At 48.7% G+C, this 27635-nt stretch overlaps 1 protein-coding gene and 1 long non-coding RNA gene across 3 annotated transcripts in view; one reads left to right on the top strand and one right to left on the bottom strand.

The window, feature by feature from the left end:
- The window catches only part of Cers4 (ceramide synthase 4), a 31998-nt gene extending 9323 nt beyond the window's left edge, over positions 1-22675 (bottom strand). The window contains exons 1-2 of one of the 2 annotated variants that reach the window (XM_028860706.2): positions 22420-22675; positions 542-715 (exon numbers count right to left, since the gene is read on the bottom strand). In XM_028860706.2, coding sequence (XP_028716539.1) covers positions 542-714 — 173 coding nt within the window. In that variant the 5' untranslated portion in view covers position 715; positions 22420-22675. Of the gene's footprint in view, positions 1-541; positions 716-13457; positions 13536-22419 lie in introns of those variants that run through there. The other variant, XM_028860707.2, reaches the window with a different exon arrangement.
- On the top strand, positions 22083-27025 carry LOC114686061. Its single transcript, XR_003733519.2, has 3 exons — positions 22083-22281; positions 26082-26179; positions 26997-27025. It is a non-coding gene; the product is annotated as an uncharacterized LOC114686061 (long non-coding RNA).
- Positions 27026-27635: the final 610 nt, after the last annotated feature.

Genomic DNA, 27635 nt, shown 5'->3' with positions numbered 1-27635 from the left:
GGTTTGGAGATGCGGCTCAGATGTCAGAATGCTTGCCTAGAATGTACAAAGCCTTGAGTTCCATCTCCTGCATAGCACAAATTGGGAGTGGTAACAGAAGCCTGTAATCCAACACTTAAGAAGTGGTGGCAGGAAAATAAGATGTTCAGAGCCAGAGAGATGGCTCAGCAGTTAAGAGCACTTGCTATATTTCCAGGACTATAGTTTGGATCCTAGTACCCAAGTTACAGCTTATAACCAACTGGAACTTCACCTCCAGGGGATCTGACACCATTTTCTGGCCTGTGGGCACCTGCATGTACATGGTACACAACACACACACACACACACACACACACACACACACACACACACACTTAAATAAAAATAAATATTTTTTTTAAAAAAAGAAAGAAAAGGTGCTTAGGTCTAAAACAAGGGGTCATTGGGCATGTGAAAATGGGAAACCCCTAGAGGGCAGACACACACACACACACACACACACACACACACACACACACACACACACACGGGTCTACACCAGGCACAGTATGACACTCACCTCTCAAAGATGATGCGCAGAGCCACCAGGACCAGAGCCATTGGCAAGGCAGCAAGCATGTGGTGAGGGTGGGCGAACACCAGGCCATCTCGGTCCTCCAGCTGTGCCCATGTGTTGTTGGGTGGTAACCAGAACCTCTCCTGCCACAGCCACTCACTCAAGCTCAGCAACATGCTGTGGATACACAATCAGGTAAGTACAAATCAACTCAACTTGAAGAGTGTGTACAAATGGGAGAGGCTGAATACCCAGAGCCACGGAGCATTCTACTTGAAGAAATGTCAAAAGAGGGGGAATACTGGAGAGATGGTTCAGTGGTTTAGAGCACTGGCCACTCTTCCAGAGGATCCAGGTTCAATTCCCACCTCCCACACAGCAGCTCACAACCATCTGCTGCTCCAATTCCAAGGAACAAATGCCCTCTTCTGGCTCCCACAGGTACTGCACTCATGGGGTGCACAGACACACATGAAGGCAAAAGACCCACACACATTGTGGTGTAGAATGCCCCCACAGACTCACGCATTGAATGCTTGGTCCTCAGTTGGTGGACTGTTTAAGAAGAATTAGGAGCTGTGGCCTTTGGGAGAAGGTGTGTCACTGAGGTCCCAACTCCAGACCCAGTGTCCCTCTGCCTACTGCCTGCAGGTCAGGATGTAAGCTCTCAGCACCATGCCTGCCTGCCACCACACTCCCTGCCACGGTGAGAATGAACTCACTCTCTAAAACTGTAAGCAAGCCTCAATTAAATACCTTCTTTTATAAGTTGCCTTGGTCATGGTGTTTCATCACAGCAATAGAAAAGTAACTAAGACACAACATAAAACTAAATAATTCTTTTAAAAGTCAGTAAGCAATACTTGTGGTTTGTCTAAGAAGGTGTTTCCATAGTTAGATCCTGGAAGTTCTGATCTATCCAATGGTTCATCTTTGATGAGCTCACAATATTAGAATACAGAGAAAAGTAGGAAGAGCCTTTGGAGGTGGCAGGGCATGTCCTTGGGCTGCATCTTACCTGACACCTTCTTCTACTCCTTCTTTTCTGCTTCCTGGCCACCATGTCTCAAATTGCTCTGCTCCACCACCCCCTCCCCACCATGATGTAACGACACTTCCCAAGCAGGACCTCAGAATAAATCTCTCCCATTCAGCTGTTTGATGCATGTTTGTCACAGTGACGAGACCACTTAACTGAAGTTTGACATCTGCTGGTATGGTTTCGGTTTTTGTTGGGGGACGGGGGAGGTTGTTTTGTTTTCTTTTCTTTCAAAATAAAATTTACTAGAATGAACCACATAAATTCCAGATGGGCATGGCAGTTCATCTGTAAGCCCTGCCCATGGGAGGTGAAGACGGGAGCTTCCCAGAGCATGCCTGGCTAATCAGAAGGGCTGAAGTAGCAAGCCTGGGTCCAAAAAAGACCTTGCATGGATAAGTGAGGTAGAGAGGAATTGAGAAAGGCACATAAAATCAACCCAAAGTCCCTATATGCACATGCCCACATTTGTGTGTGTATTCTCACACACAAGTAAACATGCACACAAAGTTATGCACACCAAACACGCAAAGAAAAACAAATCACCTCACAAAAGTGGGCATGTGGCATGCTCCTGCAATTCCAGCATTCAAGATATGAGTAAGACAGTGAGTTTGAGGCCAGCCTAGGCTACATAAGACCCTAACTCAAAAAGAAAAATCAGCTTCACAATGACAAACAAGAAAAGAATAACAAAATCAATACTGACAGCAGGTGTGTCTAGACAAAATACTATCAGCTCAAGTTTGATCCTCAGCACCCTCCTCCTACCTCCTCAAAACGCAAAAGGACTTCACACACTCACACATGCACATGCACACACATATACTCACAAACAATATCTACACAAAATGCTATCAACATAAAAATCAAAATTAGGCCAAATAAACTTAGGATGCTTAGGTTGGCTTCCTGTGGCTATTCTTGCAAACTGGTTTTCTGATAATTCTGTAGGTTACAAGTTCCAAATGGGTCTCACTGGGCTCAGATCAAGGTGCCAGCTGGCCTGCCCTGGAGGCTCCGGGATATTGCCTTTTCCAGTATCAAAACTCTAAATTCCACAGCTAAGCCATGTCCCCAGCTCCTTGCTGGGGAATTCTAAGCAGCCAATCTTGAGGAAGTAAGATGAAGGGCTTCAGGGTTCCTCACTTTTCACATTTTCTTTTGAAACTCAGCTCCATCTCCTCACATCTCATTTGTCCCATCTGAAAAGGGAAGACAGCAAGTCCCCACTTTACTGGGTTATGGTGAGGGCTAGAATGGAGGAGGTGGACATAGGAGGTGGTGACTCCTCACTTCATAAACACTCCATCTTGGTTGATTTAATTCCTGGCTCAGTCATCTACCAGTTATGTAACCTTGGGAGTAGATGACTTAATCTCTCTGTGTCTCAGTTTCCCCATCTATAAATGGGACCAACATAGTCTCTTCCAAGTAGGAGGTTGGGAATGATGCCTAGAGCTGTGTGAGCATGAGTGGCAGTGTCAATAATGGTCACCAGAAAGAAGATTGGTGGTCTGAGAAAGTCTGAGGGGTCACTGGTATGTGGCAGCTTCTGGAGGATTCTTTGTGCTGTGGAGCCTGGAGACAGTGGGTATCTTTCTAACTTGTTTTCCACCTTATTTTTTGAGACAGGGTCTCTCACTGAACCTACAGCTCGTCAGTTGACTAGATTGATTGGCCAGTGAGCTTCCAGGATAATCCTGTCTCTGATCCCCAGCATTGCATTACAGGCATTTCCATGAGTGCTGGGGACTTGAACTCATGCACCTTATCCACTGAGTCATCACCAAGGCCTTGGATAATTTTCTTCATGTCCCCTCCCCTATACTCCCTCCCCACCCCACCCCAGTTCTGAGAGTGCAACCCAGATCCTTAACCAGGCTGGGCAAATGCTCTCCAATAAGACACATCTCCAGCCCTAACCAGCACTCTACCACTAAGCTATGACCCTAATCCCTCACTGAGGGATTTCTAGAAAGGTACTCTGCTGTGGGATGGTCTGTATGTCAAATGTGTTGCTCTGGTTGGTCAATAAATAAAACACTGATTGGCCAGTGGCCAGGCAGGAAGTATAGGCGGGACTAACAGAGAGGAGAATTGAGATAACAGGAAGGCAGAGAGAGACACTGCCAGATGCCATCATGACAAGCAGCATGTGTAGATGCCCGTAAGCCACAAGCCACATGGCAAGGTATAGATTTATAGAAATGGATTAATTTAAGATGGAAGAACTAGATAGCTAGAAGCCTGAGCCATTAGGCCAAACAGTTTAAATAATATAAGCGTCTGTGTGTTTATTTTATAAGTGGGCTGTTGGACTGCCGGGGCTTGGTGGGACCCAGAGAGAAAATTCTCCAGCTGCAGTACTCTTGAGTCACACTCCCAAATCCCCAATGGTGGATTCTAAGTCTGTGCTCTACTGCCAAACCATGTCTCCACCCTCTTATTGGAAGATCCTAGGCAGGCCCAGCCCCCCTGGTAGATTCTAGGTAAGGACTCCCATCAGCTGAGCTATACACTTCCAGCTCCTCACTAGAGGATGATATACTCTACTGCTCAGCCACATCCCCAACCCTTGGCTTTGAAAGACATAATCTTGCCCAGTCTGGCCTCCACCTCTGAAATGCTAAGATAATAGGCATATATCACCACACCTGGTATAAAAATATTACTAGTATTTTTGCAGTGCTGGGACAGAACCCATGGCCCCTCATTTACTGGGCAAGCACTCATAATTGAGCCAACCCCACCTCAGGCCTTGGTTTTTAAATTCAGGGTCTCCCTATATAACCCAGGATGTCCTGGCATTCAAAATCCTCCTGTCTCGGCCTCCCCAGTGCTATGATGGAAGGTATACATCACCACAGGCTTTCTAGATGATTCCTAGGCAGGTCCCAGCAAGCTCACTCTGCCTGGAAACCCTCCTGGCCTCCCTTGTCCTTCCCTTAAAGTCTAGCTCCTGTGCTCAAGCTGGGTTGGGCCAGAGAAGCCCACAAGGCAAGTGAATGTGAGTGAGGTCAACCAGAGAGTCAGTGTAGGTGGCTGGGCCAGCATGTCCAGTCCCAGTCTGGACCTTCATTATCCTCAAGGCCCTCCTACCCATGAGTTCCACTCCCCACCCCACCCCACCCCCTACCCTGCCTGCTCTTTGAAGCCTAGCTGGCCTTACTCCCAGCCAGGCCCCTGCCACCTGGGACTCAGCTGATAATCCCTCTTACTAACTAAAAATATCCCTGTATGCAAGGAGGGAGAGACCAGGGCTTTGTGTTGAGGGGCCCAAAGGAGGGGCCAGCTAAGCTGAGGAGAGAGGAGAGGAGGAGGGAAGAAAGGAGCTAAAATCCCTACTGTGCCGAGCCTATCAGGGGCCTGTGTATTTAAGTCTGGTCCTTGCTGTTCTGAGAATCCCAGTGTAACCAGCCTAACAGAGATGAACACACTCTAAACAGACACTTGTGTCCCTCAGACTACTGATTCAATGGACAAAAGAAACTGGAATTCCCCGGGGAGTCAATCTCGCTGAGACCAGGGCCAGCAGAGAGGAACTTTCTCCAGGAATGAGGTTTCACAGAGTGCTGAAAACTTCTCAGACCACCTTGCTGAGAAGACTGGAGCCCTGACAACATTGGGTGGACCACAGCTTGACAGGGGACTGCTTAGACATGCCTAACTCTGGTCTCCACTTAATTCTTAACCTCCCTTTAGGACCCCAAACAGATTTGGGAGAATCAATAAATCTCTTTGTCCCTCTTCTCAATGTGGCCACATTGAATAAATCTGCTTTTCATTTTCACTATTAATTTGGCTGTTCTAATAGACATACGGCCAAACCTGGCTTACTGAGGCACAGAGTGTTGTCACCCCAAGTCCTATAACAACAGTACCCCTCATCAAGCATCAAATGTGACAGGGGGCAGGGACTGCTTTATTTTGTTTCTGTCTTCCTGAAAAGTCAGATTTGGGAAATCAATCCAGACCTCCCCAGCACATTTACTCACTGGACGCACCACTCCTGCCTGGGGTCACCAGATTCCTACAGCCTGAGGCCCAGACCTTGACACACCAGGGGCTCTCGCAAGGTGAGGGGAGTATCTGTAGATTGCTAAGGCCAGTGCTGTACTGGAGTCCTAGCAGTTCCTTCCAAACGGCACTGGCTCTCCCAGGGTAATCAGGGAGTGCTAACAACCAGACATTCAGAAGGTCCAGGATACAGCATGCTGTTACCACACCAAGATCCCAAGGAGGGCCTCAAGTCTAAAGCTCTGCCTACCTCAGCCCCTATAGGTTACTATGTTCCCGCCCTCACCACTTGGACCCTATTCACCCCCCTCCCAGTTCAATTCCTCACAAGGCAGCTTGCGGAGATTCCAGTTTGCTGTACTTTGCTCCTGGCCCAGGACATCAGTGGGTGGGGACATTTGTTGCCAACCCTGATGACCTCATCGGGGAGAAGAGAATGAACTGTTTACTGCAAGGTGTCATCTGAGTGCCACACACACACACACACACACACACACACACACACACACACACACGGACATGTGCATGCACACACACACACACCACACACACACACACACACACACACACACACACACACATTTTCAAAAATTGTTTTAAAGGTTAATGCAAGGAGCTGGGTGTGGCACACATCTGTCATCACAGCCCTTAGAAAGCAAAGGCAGGAAGAATACAAGTTCCAGGTCAGCAGTTTGGTCTATGTTTTGAAAAGAAAAGAAAGAAAATGAGGATCAGGCTGTGGCTCAGTTGGTAGAGCAATTACCCAGAATGCATGAGGCTCTGGTTTCCATCCCCAGCACTTCATGAGAGTGGTGGTGCACAAGTGCAATCCCTTGAGAGGCAGAGGCAGAAGGATCAGAAGTTCAAGACCACCCTTGGCTAAACAGTTTGAGGACAGTCAATGCTACATCAGACTTTGCTTCAAAACAATAAAAATAAAACCAGGATGGCAAGATGGCTCAGCAAGCCCTCTGGCTGGCCACTAAGTCTGATGACCTGGGTTGAACTGCTGAAACCACATGGTGGAAAGAGAGCACTAACTCCCTCGATTGTCCTCTGACCTCCACATGGACGCTGTGGCACGTGTGCCGCACAGACACACAAATTTAGATTATAAATATTCTCCAGAAGTATATGTGTTGAGGGCTTGGTCCCTGGTGCATCAGTGTTCAGCGGGGGAGGGTGTTGACTGTAACTGGATCATGAGTGCTCTGGACTCACAAGAAAACTGACTCGCTGGTAGATTCACAGCTTAATGGGCTACTGAGGGCAGCGGAAACTTAGATGTGACAACAAAGAAGCAGGTCACTGGTGGATCTTCTGTCTGTCTATCTATCTGTCTGTCTGTCTGTCTGTCTATCTATTATCATCCATCCATCCTTATCTCTATCTTTGTTTCTCCGTATCTTCCCCTTCCCTCCCTCCTCCTCTTTCTTCTCTATCTCTCCTCGCTCCTTCCTTCTCTCCTCCCTGTTCACTCTCTTCCTCCTCCTTTCCTCTCACCCCCTCTCTCCTTCCTCTTCCCTCTCTCATCCTTCCTCCCTCTCTTCTCTATCTCCTTCGCCTTTCCCCTCCTACTCTCTCCTCTACCTCTTCTCCTCCCTCTCTCCTCATCTCTATTTCCTCCTCTCTCCTCCATAACTCTCCCTGTCTCTTCACTTCTGTCCTCCTCTCTCCCTTTCCTCCATCTTCCCTTTCCCATGGACCCCATGAGATGAGCAGTCTGCTCTGCCTCATCACAAACAGGGACTCGACCTCAGAAACCAAGAGTCCCAAACAACCCTTTCTGCCTTCTAAGTTAACTATCTCACGCGTACTTAAAAGGCAGCACCCCAACCACCCACCATTACCACCTCACCACACCACCACCACTTCCATGAGGCTTGGAATGAACATGGCCGGGACTGGGTCCCTACACAAACAGCATCCAGGGATCCCAGCATCATGGGATATGAGAGTGGGGCCACTCAGGGACAGCTGGACATGGCGGGGCAGGCCTGACACCCCAGTACTTGGGAGTAATAAGGCAAGAGGATGGTAAGTTTCAGGCAAGCCTAGGCTACAAAGTGAGACCCTGGGAAGGGGACAAAGAGGAAGAGTAGAAGGAGAAAGGAGAAGGCAAGGGAGAAAGAGGGAAGAGAGGGAGCATGGGAAAGGAAAGAAATAAAGAAAAACACAAGCTGAGTGGTGGTGCACGCTTTTCATCCCAGCACTCAGGAGGCAGAGACAGACACTGTGAGTTCGAGGCCAGCCTGGTCTACAGAGTGAGTGTCAGGACAGCCAGGGCTACCCAGAGAAACTGTCCTGAAAAAACAACAAGAAAAGGGAAAACACAATAACTATGTGCTTAAGATTTGTGGATATGTAGACATGCACGCACATGTTTTTGGAGGAGGGGGTGAGACGGAGTCTCCTTATGGCCCAGGTGACCTCACACCCACTGTGTAACTGTGACTACCCTTCAGCTCCTGCCTCTCTTGCCCCCACCTTCCACGTGTTGAGGGATTACAGGCACACACTGTCACTCTCAGTGTGATCTAATGTATTTTGATATATATCAAAACTCACGACGTCACTGCCTCAATCGTGATCAAGAACACAGTCATTCCTCCCCCAGCATGCTCTCGTGTCCCTTGGGAGCCCCTCCTTCTCTCCTGACAGAAGCAATCTTGATGTGCAGCACCTGGGGTCAGAAATCTTAGGGTCCCATACTATAAAATACCAGGAAAGCTGAGAAGGAGGAGAAAGATACAGCTTGGATAAACCTTGAAGGCATTAAAGTGAGTGAAAAAAGACAAGACAAATGCTGCCATGATTCCAAAGACAGGAGGCCCCTAGAGCAGTGAAGGGACAGAAGGCCTGGAGACGTGGCTCTGTGGGGAGAGTCTGCTGTGCAGGACTGAGTGCCTGAGCTCACAGCTGTCTGTAACTCTCGACCCGACACCGTCACAACACACATGCAGGCAAACGCCAATGCACATAAGATAAGAATCAAAACATTATTAAAAAAGGGTAAGGGCTGAAGGGTACCCACTGCCCAAATAAGAAAGCCAGGCATGCCAACATCCACCCATTATCCCAGCTCTGGAGCGGTGCAGAGAACGGCAGGGTCCCTAAGGCCTGCTGGCCGGCCAGTCTAGCTGAATCAGTGAGTTCTGGATTCAGTGTGAGACACTGTGTTAAAACAAAAAAAAAAAACTAGATGAAGAGCAACTGAGGAAGAAACCTGATGCCTGACATCAACTTCTGACCTACACGTGCATGTATGTGCCCATGGACACACATGCGCGCGCGCGTGCGCGCGCGCACACGTGGACTGGAGATCGCCAGAGCTCGGCAGGGAAGAGGGAGAACTGGGGAGTTAATGTTTAATGATTACAGTTTGAATTGTGCAAGACGAAAACATTCTATAAACTGGGGCACAGCTATGCGAATAAATTAGGAATGCCAAACTGCGCACTTAAAATAGTTAAGGTGGCTAACTTCTGCATGTAGTTCAACACAATTATTTGCTTTAATTAACAAAAATTACCCAAAGCTAGGTAGAGATAACAGGAGAGATGAATAAGTTATGCTGTCTGGTGTGGGTGGATCAAAGAGTCTAAAAAAACAAAAGCAAAGTGCAGGGAGACACTAATGGCCCCATTTCTAATTTATGTAATGGAAAACCACCAACATAGTTCAGTTTTGGGTAATGGCAGAGGCAGCCTCATCAAACTCACAGATGCTAACGATAAGTTCCAGGCAAAATATAAAAACACTACCTGAGCTGGGTGAGATGCAGCATGCCAGGAAATAGAGCTATAAGGGAAGCTGAGGCAGGAGAATGGCAAGTTCCAGGAGAGACTGAGTTCAGTGGTAGAGAACCTGCCTGGAATCCACTAGTAAGGAGCTAGGGCATGGTTAAATGTGAACACTTGCTTAGTGTACAGGAAACCCTGGAATCAATTCCCAGCGTCACTAACAATAATTATTATTTTTTGAAAGAAATATAGTACCTAGAAATCTTAGTCCTTATGAAGCTTTTTAATTTAATTGATTAATTAATTAGAGATAGAGTCTTGCAACGTAGCCCTGGCTAGTCTGAAATTTATTATGGAGGCGACGATGGCCTCAAACTCTCAATCTTTCTGCCTCAGCCTCCCAAAAGCAAGAGGCTATTTAAAGTTAAACCAGTTCATCCCAGGGGGCTTGGTTAGCTCAGTTGTAGAGCTCATGCTTGCCACGCACCAGGCTCTAAGTTCCATCCCCAATAACACACACACACACACACACACACACACACACACACACACTTCCCAGAACCCACATAAAACCTGGGCATGACAACATGCACCTGTAATTCTAGCACTGGGGATCAGAACAGGGCATATCTCAGGGTTAGCCAGCTGGCCAAACTAGACAAATTGGTAAGCTCCGTGTTCACTGAAAGACTTTGTCTCAAAAAAAAAAAAGTGCAAAGCAATAAAGGAATTCACCTGAAGCTGACCTCTGACACACATACATACATACATACACACACACACACAGAGCTATATATGTATATATACATATTCCACTGCCACATATGGCCAGCAGCCACTACACCTGCCAATGCTGATAAGAGGTTTCTATCATCACACAACATGGTACTAGATAAGGCCGCTCTAGAATGACCAGAGCCCTGAAGGAGCCAAATGAAGATTCATGTACTTGTAATCCAGCACTCAGGAGGCTGAAGCAGGAAAATCATGAGTTACAGGCTAGAATTAGCTACGCAGTAAGACCCTGTCTCCTAAAAAGGGAGAGGAGGGAAGGAAGAGGGGAGGGGAAAATGGAGAGAGCAGGGAAGCAGAGGGGAGGTCCATTTTATGTTTTACATAGTTGACCATTATGTAAGAATGTAGAGGGGCCATCAAGATAGCTCTGCAGGTAAAGGTGCTTGCTGCCAAGTCTGATGCCCTGAGTTCAACCCCTAGGACCCACATGATGGAAGGAGAAAACTGACTGAAAAGTTCAGCTAGAGAGAAGGCTGCAGCATACTTGCTCCCAGACACAGTAAAAGAAAAACTTTTAAAAACTAAAAATGTATAAAGCCTGAGTAACTTTTCGGACAATGTCAAAATGGTCTCTCACACATTCACATAGGATTAGAGTACCAGAGGATGAGAGGGAAAAATGACCAAGGGGATGCGGCTCAGTTGGTGCAGCACTCGCCTAGCAGGCATGGAAGGCAAGGTTCCATCCCCAGGCTAAGTAAAGGCAGCTGAGGTGGTGCCTCGTTATCCAGAACTTGGAGGCAGAGGCAGGAGAATCAGAAATGTAGAAACCAGCCTCAGTCACATGAAAACCTGTCTCAAAACTGAAATAAAATGTAATGAAAAGGCTGAGAGATTGCTCAATGGGTAAAGCTCTTAGTGCAATAACATAGCCCTTGGGCTTGGATCCCCATACCCACAGCAAGCAATGTGTGAGTAGGTGTCTGTAATTTCAGCACTCCTTCATTAAGACAGGAGGTTCTGTGGAAGCTGACATACTCATCAAACAATGGGACACGAGGCCTCAGTCATGGAAGGCAAGAGTTGTCCTTTGATCTTTACACATGCATGATTGGGAGAGGAGAAAAGAACTCTTGGTAGCATTGACCCAGGACCTACCCTTTCCTGGTCCATCTCATTTAAACCCTTACCGGGGGCCTGCCTGTGAGGTCCATGTTACCCAGCTTCTCCTAGGAAATAGGCTGTGGTTCTGAAACCAGGAAATAGAGGGTGCAACACATTCACAGCATACAGAACATCCCACAGCACAGGAGGATGAGAAGTTCAAAGTCACCCTCTGCTACATAGCACTCACATAACAGCCAGGTGTGGCAGTGTGTGCTGTATCCTAGTGTAGGGGACAGGAGACTCCCTAGACCCCACTGGTGAACCAATCTAGGTGAATTGGAGAGCTCCAGGTAAATGAGAGAACCACATTAAAAAAAAAAAAAAGGTGGAAAATAACTGAGGAAAATACCCAGTGTTTACCTCTGGGCTCTACATGTCTATGTGTGTGTGCAGGCAAACAAATAAATAATGGGAAACAAAATTAATTTTTGAAGAAATAAGAAAAGCACAAAGGTTTGTTTGGCTGGTTTGGTTGCTTGCGTGTTTTTACTAATCTGTTTGTTTATTGGCACTAGTGGGCCACAGCATTTATGTGGCGGTCAGAGGACAACCTGTAAGAATCCATTCTCTCCTTCCACCATGTGGGCTCTGGGGATCAAACTCAATTGTCAGGCTTGGCGACCAACTGCTTTATCTGCTGAGCCACCTCAATGACCCTGTTTCTTTGTTTTGAGAGAGGGTCTCTCTAGCTCAGACTGGCCTCAAAGCTGAGATCCTCTTGCCTCAGCATCTCCAGCACTGTGATAATATATGTGCCACCATGGCTTGCTGAAAAGTAAATACTCTTCTTCATGTTTCTGCCCTACACTAACGGCCTTGCCTTTCGACAGCGACTTCCATGACACTTTCCCACTACAGCCCATCCCAGTGCAGATTCCTTGCCCAGGGTTCATGGCCCTTAACAGAGCGTCTATCTGCACCCGCTTCCAAGAATCTCAACCTCTTGTTCACCTCTTCTCAACTACTCCAGCTCCAATCCAGGCTGTTTTCTTCCCTTTGTCCTGAAATCATGCTTGTCTTTGATCTGCTGCCACCTCCCTGAGGACTCTCACCCACTCAGAAGCTATATTCAGCGCATCCACACCATGAATTTCCAGATTTCTCTGTCAAGACCAAACCTATGTGTCCAACATCACCTCATCATTTCTTGTCCAGACACGTCCCCTAAGTCATCCTACCAGTACACTTGCTTTCTTTTCTACTCATGGCTGCTGGGCCTAGAATCTCCCATCTACCCCACCTTCAAGAACAGGAGTGCCACAAACCCACCCAGTCATAACCTGGAACTTCTCAGAGTCTCAGGCAAAGCACACCTAACAGAAAGCAAATTAACACAATAATAATGGGAGCCTGTGTTGCCCGTTTATGTGTTTCCTATACTGTATATATCTGGGGTGGGTGTGGGCATGGAACCAGGGCTGTGTGCTAAGCAAGCACCTTACCACGTAGCAACATCCCAGAACTCTATTCTCAGTTTTTTAATGATTTATTTATTTGCTCAATTCTTTATAATTTATTTATTGTGCATTTATGCATGGATACATGCCATGGAGTGTGTGTGGAGATCAAAGGATAGTCTTCAGGAGTCAGTTCTCTCCTTCTACACTGTGAGCCCCAGGGATCCAACTCAGGTCTTCAGGATGAGCAGCAAGCACTTTTACCCACAGCTGAGCCATTGCTCAGGTCCTCTATTCTCATAGTCTCTTCCTCCGTCTCCCCCAGCCCCAAGCGCACGTGCGTGTGCGTGTGCATGTGTGTGTGTGCATGTGTGCGTGTGTGTTCGTGCATTTGTTCAAACTTGCCACCCCCCTGCCTCATCCTCCCAAGGCATGCACCCACACACCTAGTTTTTAAGTTTTTAAGAGTTTTGTTTTGTTTGATTTTGTTTTGTTTAAGAGTTTTGCTGTTATGGGGGTGTTGTTTTTGTTGTTGTTTTTGTTTTGTTTGTTTGTTCTGAGATAGGATCTCCTCTATCCCAGACTGGCTTCCCTATATAGCCAAAGGTGATCTTGAACTTCTCATCCTGCTCTCATATTCTGAGTGCTGAGATAGAGGCATGCACCACCCTGCTTAGAGTGGAACCCAGGGCTTTGTGTATATGAGGCAAGTCCTCTGCAACTAAGCTATATCCCCAGCCCAACAGCTCTTGCTTAAAGTCTCTATATTAAAACAAAAAGCCACATGGAATAACTATTAATATTACAAATGGACTCACCTACTGCCAAATGTCCCAGGGTGCCTCTAGGTCATTAAGGACACATGACTGTTGTTTATTTTCAAAAGAGACTTTCCCTTCCTCCCTTAGCAAACCAGCATCTGCATGGAGAACAACGTGGCCATAAAAACAAACATAGTAAAACAAAATCAAGTTCCATCCTGGCGCTGCTGGTTCAAGAGGAGATGGCAAGTGGCTACTGTTGTAATCATTTAGGTTTGCTTTGGTTTTAGAGTGTGTGTGTGTGTGTGTGTGTGTGTGTGTGTGTGTGTGTGTGTTACTAGAACCCATAACCTCATTCATTCTAGACAAGCATCCTGGCACTGAGTCATGCCCCCAGCCCCTCATTAGGAGGTGCTAGGCAGGTGCTCTACCACTGAGCTATATTCCCAACGTCTTTTATTGCTTATTTTGAGAAAATGTCTCACTAAATTGCCTACGCTAGCCTTGGGCTTATGATCCTCCTGCCTCTGGCTCCAAAGTACCTGGGAGAGAAGGCGTGTGGTACCATGCCTGGGGCAGTTGCTACCTTTTGTTCTGCTTTTACTAAAGATTTATTTTATTTTTAATTATATATACATAGCTACGTACACATAAGTGCAAGTGGACGAAAAATCTAGAAGAAGGCATCAAATTCCCTGGAGCTGGAGTTCCAGGAGGTTGTGAACCAACTGAGTGAGGCTGGGAGGCAGATGCTCCATAGGAGCAGCCTCTGCTCTTAACGGGTGAGCCATCTCTCCAGGTTTGCCATGTTCTAAAAACAGCAGCATCTATGCTGCCTCTGACCCTGTATTGAGGGAAGGAAACAGAGAGGAGAGTTGCAGTGGAGGACACCAATATGTGGGTGACCCTCCAGATGTCACAGACCCTGTGGAGACAGCAACAGCAGTGGGCACAGGGCACATGTCTTTCTTCTAGGTTGGATAAGTGGGCTGAGGATCCTTGCCAAAGATATAGCTCAAAAAGTGGGTTCCCACTGAAAATCTCTCATTCCCTTAATGGCCCACATGTGATAATCACTGATGGCGGCAGCAAGGAAGACACTGGCCCTCTTTGCCCTCCTACATCAGCCCAATAGCAGCTCATAGCTCAAACCTATCCCTTCTGATCAAGTACCTGAGGGCTTCTTATGGCTTCTGGCCTGTCAGTTAGGGTCTCCGTGGTTGCCTAGCTCTTCCTACCACTCCACCTAGCACTACTGATCTCCTTGACTCTGCGGTACTCAGCCTAGGCCCACAGAGTCCCAAGACCCATTCAACTTCAGAAAAAGCACCTTGTGCAGTCCTATGAGGCCAGGCCTTTGCCTGGGCTGTTACTTCCATCTGAGTCCTTCAGTTACCACTCCCACTATCTGAAGCCAGGCCCAGCTGACCTTGCATGTGAGAAGTTTGCCTGCAACTGCTTCTAAGAAGCCTCCAGGATTCCCACGCTGGCTCAGCGGACTCATCGTCTCCAGGGACTACAGTGCCTCTGCTGGGCCAGGATTACTCTGCCTTGCAACGACTTGCCCAGACACAGGCCTCTTCCCATAGGATAGGGCTACCTAACAAAGTAGTAAACACATCCAATTCCTACCACGATGGTTAATCTTGGTTGTCAGCTTGATCAGATTATGGAGTCAGCTAAGAGATATGCCTCTTAGGATCAGCTGAAGGTATCCCCTGAGAGAATTAACTGAAGCGAAAGGACCCACCTCCAGTGTGAGCAGCATCTTCGAGTGGCAGCTTAGATATAAAGAGATCCGAGGAGAAAACGGGGCTTCTTTTGCCTGCTTGTCTTCACTGGCTGCTGGTGAGTGCATCTACTTTATTCCTGCTACTGCTGCCCCCACCCTATGCTAACACTAGAACCTCTCTCCTTTGGCTTTCCACTATGGTCTAAGAATCCTTCAGGCCTTCAGTGACAAAGTGAGGCACCCAACCTCTGGGACTGAGCAGCTACTGGGTTCTCACCCTCTCCAGCGTGTAGGTAGCCACTACTGGACTGCCCAGTGTAGGGACCTAACAAATCCCTTCTGTAATATAGACTCATTCTATCAGTTCTGTTCCTCTAGAGCAGCGGTTCTCAACATGTGGGCCACGACCCCCACAGGGATTCCCACATCAGATGTTTACATTACAATTCATAACAGCAGCAAAATCAGTTATGAAGCAGCAATGAAATACTTTTATGGTTGGGGTCACGACAACAGGAGGAACTGTACTGAAGATCACGGCATTGAGAAGGTTGTGAACTACCGCTCCAGAGAACCCTGACTAACAAGGGTCTAAGAAAAGTGTTAAAGAAAACACAGAAAAATCTTAAAATGCTCTGCTTCTGAGTATGAGGTCCAGGGACCTCTGAGTAAACCCTCTGGCCTCTACCTACGTCTCCAGAAAGCCACAGCTGAGATGTCCATTGAGGACTGGTTGCTTCTATCATCTTGTAGATTGCTGAGGAAACTGAGGCACAGAATCACCCAAGATCATAAAGGAGGAAGTAGAACACTGAGAACCGGAAGGTGAGATTAGCTGTTTTACAAACTTGTACCCAACTTAAGCCTCATCTCAACATCCAGCCTGATCTCTACTTAAGCTGTATCCAGAAGTACCTGGATGACTGGCATCATTGCTTTGGTACCTACCATGTACCAGGTACAGGTCTGCATACTGGAGTCTCCACGGGAACTGAGCAAACTGTATTGCTAACTCAGGAGTTCATGAGTTTAAAAGGGTCGGGGAGAGATGCATAGCATATTTTGTTAATCAGTTTGTTTCATTGTATCAGGCAGAAACTAGTCCTGTAGAGAGAAGAATAAGGCAGGGAGGGGAATGTGAGGAGGGATCCAGAGGACCCCAGAGGCTGCATTTGAAAGACCGAGGTCAGAGGAGATGCCTCAGTCAGTAAAGTGGAGGCCACAAGTAGGAGGGCCTGAGTTTCATCTCCAGAAACCACTTTTTAAAAAAGAAAGCCAGACCAGGGATGTGCACTTGTGATCCCAGAACATGGGAGGCAAAGGCAAAGGAGGACCCCTGGGGCTGGCTGGCCAGCCAGCCTAGCCTAATTGGCAAGCACCAGGTCCCAGTGAGAGGCCATATCTCAAAAAAGGTAGATGGCTCCTGAGGAAGGGCACTTGAGCTTGTCCTCTGCCCTCCACGTATGCTCACAGCAACATACACACACAAAGAAAAGAGGGAAGAAAGGAAAGAGGGGAAAGGAGAAAGAAAAAAGAAAAAATAAGACAGACAGACAATGGTCAGGAAAGTCTCCTTGAGAAGGCAACATTTTAAGTGCAGGAGGCAAAGAGGAGAAACAGGCCGTTCTAGCCAGAGTCAACAGCCAGTCTAAAGGCCCTGAGTCAGGGCCATGCACTGGATTCAAGACACAGAGAAGGTGACATGGCCACAACAGAGGGAATACTGGTTAGAAGTGAGGGCAGGCAAGGCTCAGCCATCTATGCAGAAGTGTCCTCACCCATCTCTCAGCAGAGACCTGTATCTCTTGCCTCCATCACTGTCTGGGTCCCACGTCATGTCCCAGAAGTCCAGGCCCTCTGCCTTACCCCAGAAGTAAGTCCATGACACCTGCCACAATTGCATAGCAGAACCAGGATCAAAACGTACCTGCCACCAAGTCGGACAGGCGATTACCCAGCACAGACTCCAAGCTCAGGAAAGCCTCATGGGGCACACACCTTTAAAGCCACTATTAAGGAAACTAAGGCAAGCAGATCTCTGTGAATTAAAGGCCAGCCTGGTCTACATAGAGAGTTCCAGGCCAGCCAGGGCTACATAGTGAAATTCTACCTCAAAATTAATTAATTTTGGATCTCAGGGTTTTTTTTTACCCCCCCAGCTACTGGGGAAGCCAGGGCAGATGAATGCCTCAGTCTGCGGTAGGAGTGGGAAAGGCGACCAGAGCCGCTCACCAGCTCTTGCCCACATGAGGTACAGGGAGGGGGAATGAATTTAATCTCCACCACCTGGCGGGAGAGTAGCCACTGTCCAGTAGCTGCTCCATCCTCAGAAGCCTGGCCCCTGTGGTTTCTCCTCCAGGCTCAGCATCTTGGTATCTCAGGCTCCTGTAACCTGCTACCCTGCTCTGTGTATTGCCTGGCCTTTATCAACCCCTACCTCCATACCAACAGAGTTCTCTCCCTGGCTAATTTCTTCTCCCTACCCCTGGGCAAAAAAGGAAATCTGGACACTCCCCCCTAGGAAGTTCCTGTGGGCAGCCTCATCATGTACAAAGAGAAGATGTCTTGCCCTGGTAGGGGAAAAAAAGGCGTAGTCCTGTCTTCCTCTTTTTAGGGTTCATCAACACACACACAGAACAGAATTACAAAGCAAGAAGTTCCAACCACACATCCTTTCTGAGGTAAGGACCTTCCAGGGGTCTGCTGTGTTAGTCTTCAGGTCCTTGAGGACCTTCAGTCTCCTTGTCTGATCCTTTTAGTGCTTGCTTTCTTACTCACTCTGTTTCTGCCAAACCAACTTCCTTGCTGTGCCTCAAGCATGAACCAAGGTTGTGGTGGCCTCAGGGCCTTTACACCTGCTGGTGCCTCTGCCCAGAATGCTCTTCATCCACATGATTATCTGGCTGCCTCTGCATCCTTTTTCCTGTCCCTTCCCCCCCTCCCCCAAGAACACAGGCTTCCCAATGCCACCCAACACAGCATTGGATACAAATCACACAAGCAGTGATGGAAGAGAGGTAAAGCCAAAACCAGGGCAATGGGGACGCCAGGATGTGGATGGCAGAGAAAAATCCTCTTTTAGACAGTCACGGAACCTTGAACCAAAACTATGGCTTCAGGAGCCCAAAAGGAGCTGAATGCTAGCCACTCTGGTGGTAGCATCACACTAAGAAAGATACAGAGTCCAGACTGAGGAGGAGAAAGGCTTCTTTACATTCCTTTGACAGGAGCCACTCTGAGTCTGAGGTGGCTATTAAAAGGGGACCAAAGAGGACCTAGAGAAGGTCTGAAGGAGGCAGGAGGACCGCTTCTCAGGTAGAGGTACTTGTCACCAAACTTGACCCAATTCAGTCCCTGGGACCCACATGGTAGAAGAAAAAACTGACTCCTCCAAGTTACACACACACACACACACACACACACACACACACACACACGGGGGTTGGGGGGGTGCTGACTCACTATGAATAAAGTAAAGCTGCTGTAAAAGGACAGAGGATGGAAGGATAGGTGCACATGGGAGGAAGATTCCCATCCATGAATTACCCAAGTGGGGCATGCAAAGACAGTTTTTTACTAATTTTTTGTTTAAATGTTTATTTTGTAATGCTGGGGACATTACCCAGGACCTCACACATGCTAGGCAAGAGTTCGGCCTTGACCTGGGTCTCCAGACACCACCTAGTCTTCCTTGTATTTTTTTTTTCAAATTTTTACTTATTCATGTGGGAGCGTGTGTGTGTGGGTATGGGTACACGAGTGCCAAAGTATGAAGGCCAGAGGACAACTTGCAAGAGTTGTTCTCTCCTTCTACCAAATAAATTCTGGAGATCAACCTCAGGTCATCAGGCTTAGCAGCAAAAGGCCTTTACCCCATGGCTCACCATACTGCTGGGCAGCCTTCCTTGGCGCTTGGCTCCCCACCTACTCCCTGCCCTGTCTCCAGCCAGCTCCCATCTTGTTCCTCCAAAGCCTGCCGTATGTCTTTCCTCCACCAGCTCAGTATCGGAGGTATGACAAGAGGCAAGTACCAGAAACAGATGCTGACTTGAATGTAGCCCTGATCCCCTCATGCCAGCCACACACATCAATGGCTACCCCAGCCCACCTAGTCCATCCAAGATCCACTGAATTCTCACCCACCCGAACCTCCATTTGATACAGTCCCATCACCTGAACCAGATTAGTCACCTCTATTCTGGTCTCCTGGCTCCTGCCCTCATAAGCACCATATACACCCAGTAGTTTGTTCTCTGGGGTCAGACTAGCCTCTAAATTCCCTGTTGAGGCCCAACCATCCTGCTGTCCTATAGACATCAAGGATTTTGTTTGTTTGTTTTTAAATTGAGAGAGACAGAGACAGAGACAGAGAGAGAACCACAAGAACATGATTGCAGTTCCTGAAGCGGTCAGGAGAGCATCAAATTCCTGTAGTTAAGAGTTAGGTCAGGTGGTTGTAAGCCACCTGGTGGGGGATGCTGGGATCTGAGCTCAGGTCCTCTGCAAGCAAGAACAAGTGCTCTTACCAATGATCCATCTCTCCAGCCTCCAAGGATCTCAGTGTTCTTTCATATCTCTGCTAATTACTCCTCCAAGCACCTAGCAGTGTGCTTAGAGACTTGTACATGCTGATCCTTTGGTTTGGAACACTGTTTCTCTGCCCAATGAACACAGCTATCGATCTTTAGCTAAATCACTGTCACCCACCCAGAATGCCTCCCTGACTCTCCCTGGGCCAAGCCATGTTACTGTACTCAGTTCTGCCCTGAGGCATGAACTCTGCACTATAACGGACTGATTTCATCAGGCACTGATTACTAACCAGGCATAGTCCTCAGTTCTTTAACTATATGGGTGTTTGAATGGTGTCATTCCCATTTTACAGCTGGGAAAAATGAAGTAAACCCACTAATCTGAGGGTTGCAGCGCTCACATGGGAGGTAGGTGCAAGCCCAGGCAGTAGAATGAGGCAACCTGGGGCACCCAGGTCACAGAGGAGCATCCCCACTGCAATGATTTCTTGTGTCACCCCAGGAGTGGGAGGATGAGACCTTTACTCACTCTCCTGGTCATCTTTAGTAAGCCCGAGGCTCCTTCACCAAATGTTCACTGGCTCCCAGGCACTGTGCCAACTAAATGCTTCCCCCGCCCCGGCAGCCAACGGCCTTGGGTTTGGAGGTGGATATTATTCTGCTTATCGCAGAGTGGAGCGTGGAGGCCACCCCCAGGCCCTCGGGAGTGTAAAGGGCACTGAGATTTGTCAGGCATATCCCCAGCTGAGGACTCATTAACACTCTCAGAGAAAGATACTACAGACCCATTTTCCAAACGGGCAAACGGTAACTCAGAACTCTTTCCTGCATCCACAAGCTCCCAGTTGGTATCTATTGCCTCTTCTCTCCCTGACTCCTGGAAACAATCCCCTTTGGGAATGAGTGAGAAGGGAGGCAGAGAAGATCCCCAATATTCCCTCAACCTTGCTGAACTTCAGGGAAGGCCCCAGGCAGGCTGAGCAATACTCTGGGAACTCCACCAAAACAGCATCGATGGCTGGGAGGGGGCCTGCTGTAAGGCTGGGGGGCTTCCAAGGCAACTTCATCCAAATAATGGGTCTGAGTCACCCCAGTGGAGGCCACACTGGTGTTAGGACCCTGGCTGGGATCAGACTGCAGTCTTAGGGATCCCTGTCTCCCCATATCCCAGGCAGCTCATAGGTTTTGCAAGCCGGGCTGGGTCCTAAGAGCCTCCCCTTGCCTCCACACTCTTCTTTAAAGTGGGAGGACTGAAAGTTCAAGGCCTGCCAGGCTTACAGAACGAGTTCAAGGCCAACATAAATGAATTAGTGAGACTCTTGTCTCAAGATAAAACCTAAGGGCTGGGTGGATGGCGGCTCAGTGGGTAAAGTGCTGTGCAAGCATGAGACCCGCGTTCAGATCGCCAGCGCCCAGTGAAAACTGGGCACCGTGATATGTGCCTGTAACTTCGGGGGAGTGTGCACGGGGGTGGGGGGAGGCAGGTGGCTTGCCAAAACAGCAAGCTCCTGGTTCAGTAAGAGACCCTGTCTCAGAAAACAAGGTGGAGAGTGATTGAGAAAGGCCTCCACACACTTGAGCTCACACACACACACACACACACATGTACGTACACATGTACACCACACGTGAGCATACATACATAAAGGAAAGAAGCAACCAAAGCGTTTCAGTGGTGGAGTCTCCCCTAGCATGAGGCCCTAGATTCAACCCAGTCCTAAAGAAAAAACAATAAAGACCCTTCCATACCCAAGCCCATCTCCACACAGGCCTTCCCTCGTGTCCCAATTCCAATCATGCATGAAACACAATTCTTCTGGGAGTAAATAAAGAATTTCTAGCTTCTTATCACTTTACACACCTTCCATCAGGGTTCCAGCCAGCTGCCTCTGCCAGAGTGTCTTTTCAACCTTCCCCCACATACTGGCTGCAGGATCCTCCTCTCAAGACACCATCAGGTAGCTGTTACTTGCTGGCTTAAGCATCCCTCGTACCCAGTCCTGAGAATGAAACTGTGGGCTCCTCATTGTCTTCCAAGCCCTTGTCCACCACTCCCTACCTCCTTTCTTCCTTGTATACACTTCGGATACGTCAGTCTTTTCTGGTCTGCAAACACACCAACCTGGGCCTTTCCCCAGGATTTTGTTTCCTGGGCCCAGAAAGCTCTCCATATCAGGTGCCATCATGACAGATTGGCCCTTTCCCTCAGACACCCTGGACTCCCTCCCAACACTCTAACCCCCTATCACCAGTTATTTGGATGTGTGCTCTACATGCTCCTGGCACCAGCTGAAACACTGCAATCCTGTTAAAGACAGTTGTTTCTCAGAGGCCGGTCTACGAGGCTCCGAGACAGGGCCCTGAAGTGTCTGTGGCCATCGCCTGTCTGTGGCACCCAGCAGGCGCTCTGCACCGATTCTCCGGTGACAGACACTCCTGTGACGCAGTGCCCGTTCATACATCCGGATTCCCCGCGTCACGGGATCAAGATAGCCCCTATTCGCTCCCACGCGTTTTCCAGTCACATCCGCCTTCACCTTCGTTCTCGGGGGACCCAGAGCTCACTGGAGAAGGCAGCCCGAGCCCCGACCAGCTGGGAAACCCAGAGAAGTACCTTGTGGGTGAAATGATGGGGAGCTCATTGACCCTATCTTGGGGCCGAGCCTAGCTGGTCTTGACCCGGGAGGGGAGACTGGAGATCGTGGGGAGGGTTGCTTCTAGAGGGCGGCGCCCCCGGAGAGGGCCACTCGCTTACCTGGGGGTGCAGGCCCTGGCGGGGTGGAGATCAGCAAACCCGAAGATGCAGTGGACACGCGGCTGACGGCGCTGGACCCAGGGACTCTGCTCTCCACAGGGCCTCCACCCACCGGGGAGGAAATAAAGCGGGAGGGGACCTCCGGGAGGAGTTTGATGGGGGCTTGGGCGTGGTCTGGGCGGGGGAGGGGCGTGGCTTCAGTGAGCTCCAGCCCGGGTGCGCGCAAACCGCTCAGTCCAAGACCCCTGAATCTTAAACTGCCCAACCCGTGTCCTGGCCTCGCCCCCGCACCACCAGGCCCCTCCCTAGATCCCGCCCCCACAACCCTCGGCCGCCGCCAGACCCCGCCCTCAGCCCCCTAGCCCTGCACCATGAGACCCCGCCTCCAGCTGACCCTGCCTTGAGAAGCCAGGCTCCGCCCCAGTCTATGACCCGCTGCCCAGAGCTTCCAAGCCCCGCCCTCAGCCCCCATTCCCGCGCCAGGACCTGCCCCCAACTCCAGACAAACCTCTACCCTGTTCTGCCACGCCTCGCTCCAATCCCCACTTTCAGGCTTTTCCTCTCACTTCCTAGGCCTGGTCCCCCTGCCCCAGCCCGGCTTTGTCAGGCCCCTCCCCCAGCTCCGGCCCTTCTGAGCACCTGGCCGTTCTCCAGCCAAGCTGTTGGTTTCTGCAGCACGTTATCTCTGACCTTTTAACCCAGCAGCGCCTGCTGGGCGCTCTCTCAGGCTATTACTTCATCTGGTCCACTTCTGGTCCCTCCTTCCCAGTCCTAGATCTCTTCTTTGTGATACTCTAGCTTGCTCTTCTGCCTATACCCCGTTTTTCAGATGCACTGCTAGGTTCTGCAAAAGGGGCTTGGATCCTTCCGCAGGGCTCAACACCCTAATACTTGAGTAGTTGGAGTCAGTCAGACCAACCTAGAGGATCCTGGGGCCTAGGCATACTGAAGGATTAACCACAGGATTGAGGGGGAGGAAGGGGATCACCTGAATATGTCAGCTGTAGTTTTGTGAGGTGCAAGGTTCAGGCAAGACATAGGCGATGAAGCTGAGGTACAGGTCAGCGTGGGTGACAGCTGTTGACCCAGGGCAATGCAGGAGGAGACTGGGCCTCTCCTTGCCTAGTACAATCAAAGGAAAGACATTTCTAGGGCAAATGGTTACCAGTAGAAGGGAAGAGGCTTCTAACAGCTTGTCATCTTTGAAAAGGAAAATGTAAAATGAAGACCACAATCCTGTCTGTGAGGACTGGGGTTGGAGGCATAGCTCAGCTGATAGACTGCTTGTCTAGCATACAGTAATCCCTGGGTGTGATCTCCAGTACCACATGAGCCAAGGGTGATAATGTAGACCTCAGAGCTCAGCACTCAAGAAGCCAGGGAAGCTAATCTGAGATACAGGAAACCCTCACTCAAAAAACATAAAATAAAAAGCCAGGGCAGACCCAAGGCCCACTACAGGGAATTGAGATCTTCCTGGTCAAGACAACCTGTCACTGGGAATCCAGTTTTCGGTCCCTTCCTCAGAGGGTTCCCATCCCTGAGTGTACCACCCACTCACTATTCATGTATTTTTTTTTTCTCCTTGCATTTTTGAGACAAGGTATTTCTGTTTAGCCCCTCCTGGCCTCAAACTCTGCAATCCTCCTACCTCAGCCTCCTGCATGCTGGGATTACAGGTGTGCACCACTAAATTGCGCGCACGCGGTGGGGGGGGTGATATTTATCTTTTATTCTCTTCCTGTCCCTCTGAAGTTTGTGTTGCCTATGTGGAAGAAGAAAGACACATGAGGTATTTATTCCCAAGGTTAGGGGGACAGGGGAAGCCAAGGCATGGCCCGCACGAGAAAATAGGACATTTCTAAACTGGTGAGTACAGTGTGTATTGTCAGGGAAGGGAACCCTAGTGAACCCTGGGCCTCGAGCCTGGGAGACTGGGGCTCCCATGTTTTCTCTTCTTACAGACGTTTCTTTGATTGTTGTTTTTTGTTTTTTCAATTCTTTGTTATCTTTAATTTTGATTTTTTTATTTTATTTTATTCCCAAGTGCTCAGAACATGTGAGCCACTTATGTTGATGGTGACATGGGCATCTAAGCCAGAGATCCACAGAGAAGTGGAGGATTTGAGTGGGCCAGGGAGAATTTTTAGTGGAAGTTACAGCCAAAACAGGACTGCTGGAGAAGGATGGGGTGTCAGCCTTTCATTTGCACCTGATCCCCAACCTGAGAGCAGTTAGGTGTCCTTGAAAGAGGCTGCTCCTGGCTTTTTGGAGCTGAGCAAATGGAAGGACTAAAAGGAGCGTCAAGGCTGGCAAGATGTCTGCCAGCAAGCCTGACAGCCTGAGTTCAACCCCCAGGATCTACCTGGTGGAATAAGAGAACCAACTCCCACAAGTTTTCTTTTTACTTCCATATGTACATCCACACATATACATGTGAGCACAAAATAAATAAATTTAAATGTAATTAAAAGTAGTATCAGGGGATAGCAGTGTAGAGTCCACAAAAGTCTCCTAAGGCTCTCTGGGTAAAGGTGAAACCCATTTTGGACCTGAGTTGCATGGGAGGAGCAAGGTGGAGGTGTGGACGATATGGGAGGTGGACAGTCTGGAAGGCCTGACCCAAGAGCAGTCAAAAGAAGGGAGATGGTACACTCGAACGATTTAGAAACAAAATGGATAGGGATTAGAGGGACAGGGGAAGCCAAGGCATGGCCCGCACGAAACAATAGGACATTTCTAAACTGGTGAGTACAGTGTGTATTGTCAGGGAAGGGAACCCTAGTGAACCCTGGGCCTCGAGCCTGGGAGACTGGGGCTCCCATGTTTTCTCTTCTTACAGACGTTTCTTTGATTGTTGTTTTTTGTTTTTCAGTTCTTTGTTATTTTTATTTTTGAGCCGGGATCTCTTAAATCTCAAGCTGGCCTCAAAATCCCTGTATACCTGAGGATGACCTTGACTTTCTGATCTTCATGCCTCCACTAATTTCTAAACTCTGGGATTATAGGTGTGAGACACCTTAAGAGATGTTTTGGTGTGTGTGTGTGTGTGTGTGTGTGTGTGTGTGTGTGTGTGTGTGTGTGTGTTTCCCAGGGCTTCTTACACAATTGGAAAACTCTCCCACTGAGCTGCATCCCATTACAGCCCCCCACCCCAACACTCGCAGGCAGACTTTCACACCCTTTATGATCTTCCCATCCATGTGAGGCTCATCTGATTAAGGAAGCTGATAAGCACAGGACACAGGAAGCAACTCTGAGCTGCTCTCCTCTTCCCCTCTATCGTAATTACTTTTCTGTTGCTACAATAAAACACTCGGACAAAACCACTTTAGGAAGGAGGGTTTATTTTGGCTCACAGTTCCAAGATATACAGTCTGACATGGAGGGAAGTCACAGTGTCAGGGGGATGGGGCGTCTGGTCAGTCTGTGTGCAGTCAAGAAACAGAGAGGGATGAACGAGGGTGCTTAGCTCATCCCACCCCTCCCCCGCCCTCCAACAGGGTTTCTCTGTGGAGTTTGGGTGCCTGTCCTGGATCTCACTCTGTAGACCAGGCTGGCCTCGAACTCCCAGAGATCCGCCTGGCTCTGCCTCCCGAGTGCTGGGATTAAAGGTGTGTGTCACTGCCGGCGGCTCATCTTGCTCTTTTTATACACTCCAGGATCCCCAGCCAGGGAGCAGTGCCACCACAGTGGACAGGTCTTCCCACTTCAGTCTAGTGAAGACACTCAGGCATATCCACAGGCCTCTCTCTCCCAGGTGAGTCTAGATTTCATCAAATTGGTAACTGAGATTGACCATTAGAGCCTCCAACTAAGGAGCTGAAGTAGGCACCTATATTGACCTTCTCTAGACCCTGGGCTCATTGTGGCCAGGCCTGGAGACTGGACCCTGGACCGATGAAGCCTGGGCTAAACACAATAATAGACATTCAAAAATATCACTGTCGTAGTTAGGGTTTTTATTGCTGCTATGAGACACCATAGCCAAAAAGGAAGTTGGGAAGAAAGGGTTTAGTTGACTTACACTTCCACATTGTAGTTCATCATTGAAGGAAGTCACAATAGGAATTCAAATAGGGCAGGAGCTGATAGAAAGGCCATGGAGGGGTGCTGCTTACTGGCTTGCTCCTCATGGCTTGCTTTCTTTTAGAACCCAGGACCATCCGCCCAGGGATGGCCCCACCCATAATGGGCTGAGCCCTCCCGCATCAGTCACTAATTAAGAAAATGCCTTATAGCTGGATCTCGCAGAGGCATTTCCTCAATGGAAACTCCTTCCTCTGGTAACCCCAGCTTGTGTCAAGTTGACATAAAATTAGCCAGGACAATTTGACATTATTCTGACCTCTGAAGTCTGTAACTATGATACTTCAATTTCTTTTTTATATTTACTTATTTGTGGGGGCACTTATGTGCCGCAGCCTATATGTAGGTGTCAGAAGGCAGGTGTGACCTTCCTTCCACCATGTGGGTTCCAGGGATTAAAACTCAGGTCATCAGACTTGACAGCAAGTGTTTTTACTACCGGATTCATCTCTTCAGCCCCTAATTATGTAACTTCCTATGACAAACAGGATTGCACATGGGATGAAATGAAGGGCCTTGAGAAAGGAGATGACTCTGAACTCCCTGGGGCCTGGAGTCACCACAAGGTCCTCACAATGTTGCTTGCAGGCATGAACCTGCATCCCAGTGATGCCTGAACCCAGACCAGACTCCGAGCCCCAACTGTGGTATCTTCTTCTACATACTTGGACTTGAGTGTACTGAGTAAGCTGCCCTCCAGCACGGTAAGAATTTATGTTGCTTCCTTTTTCTATCTTTGTCTGTATATGTGTGTGCACATCTTTGTTGCATGTGTGGGCATGTACTGTGTGTCAGTGCCTGAGCATGTATGTGTGTGTGCGTGTGGAAGCCCTAAGCTGATGTGAGGATCCCTTTGATCCCTCTTCCACTTATTCATTGAGTCAGAGTCTATCAGTCAAACCCAGAGTTGGCCAATGTGGCTAGTCTTGCTAGCTAGCTTGCTCTGGGGATCCCCCTGTCTCTGCCTTCCGAAACTGGAATTACAGGTGGGCATCACACACTGGGTCTGGAGATCCGAACTCGGGTCCTCATACTTTATACATCAAGTGCTCTTGCCACTGAGCCATCTGCTTACTCATTGAGTTTTTGATCCTTTTTTTTCTTCTTTTTGATGGAGGGGAGCTATG

Source organism: Peromyscus leucopus, chromosome 23 (assembly GCF_004664715.2).
Source record: "Peromyscus leucopus breed LL Stock chromosome 23, UCI_PerLeu_2.1, whole genome shotgun sequence".
Taxonomy (NCBI): Eukaryota; Metazoa; Chordata; class Mammalia; order Rodentia; family Cricetidae; genus Peromyscus; species Peromyscus leucopus.
The sequence above is the reverse complement of the archived record's forward strand: the minus strand, read 5'-3'. Positions and strand labels throughout refer to the sequence as shown.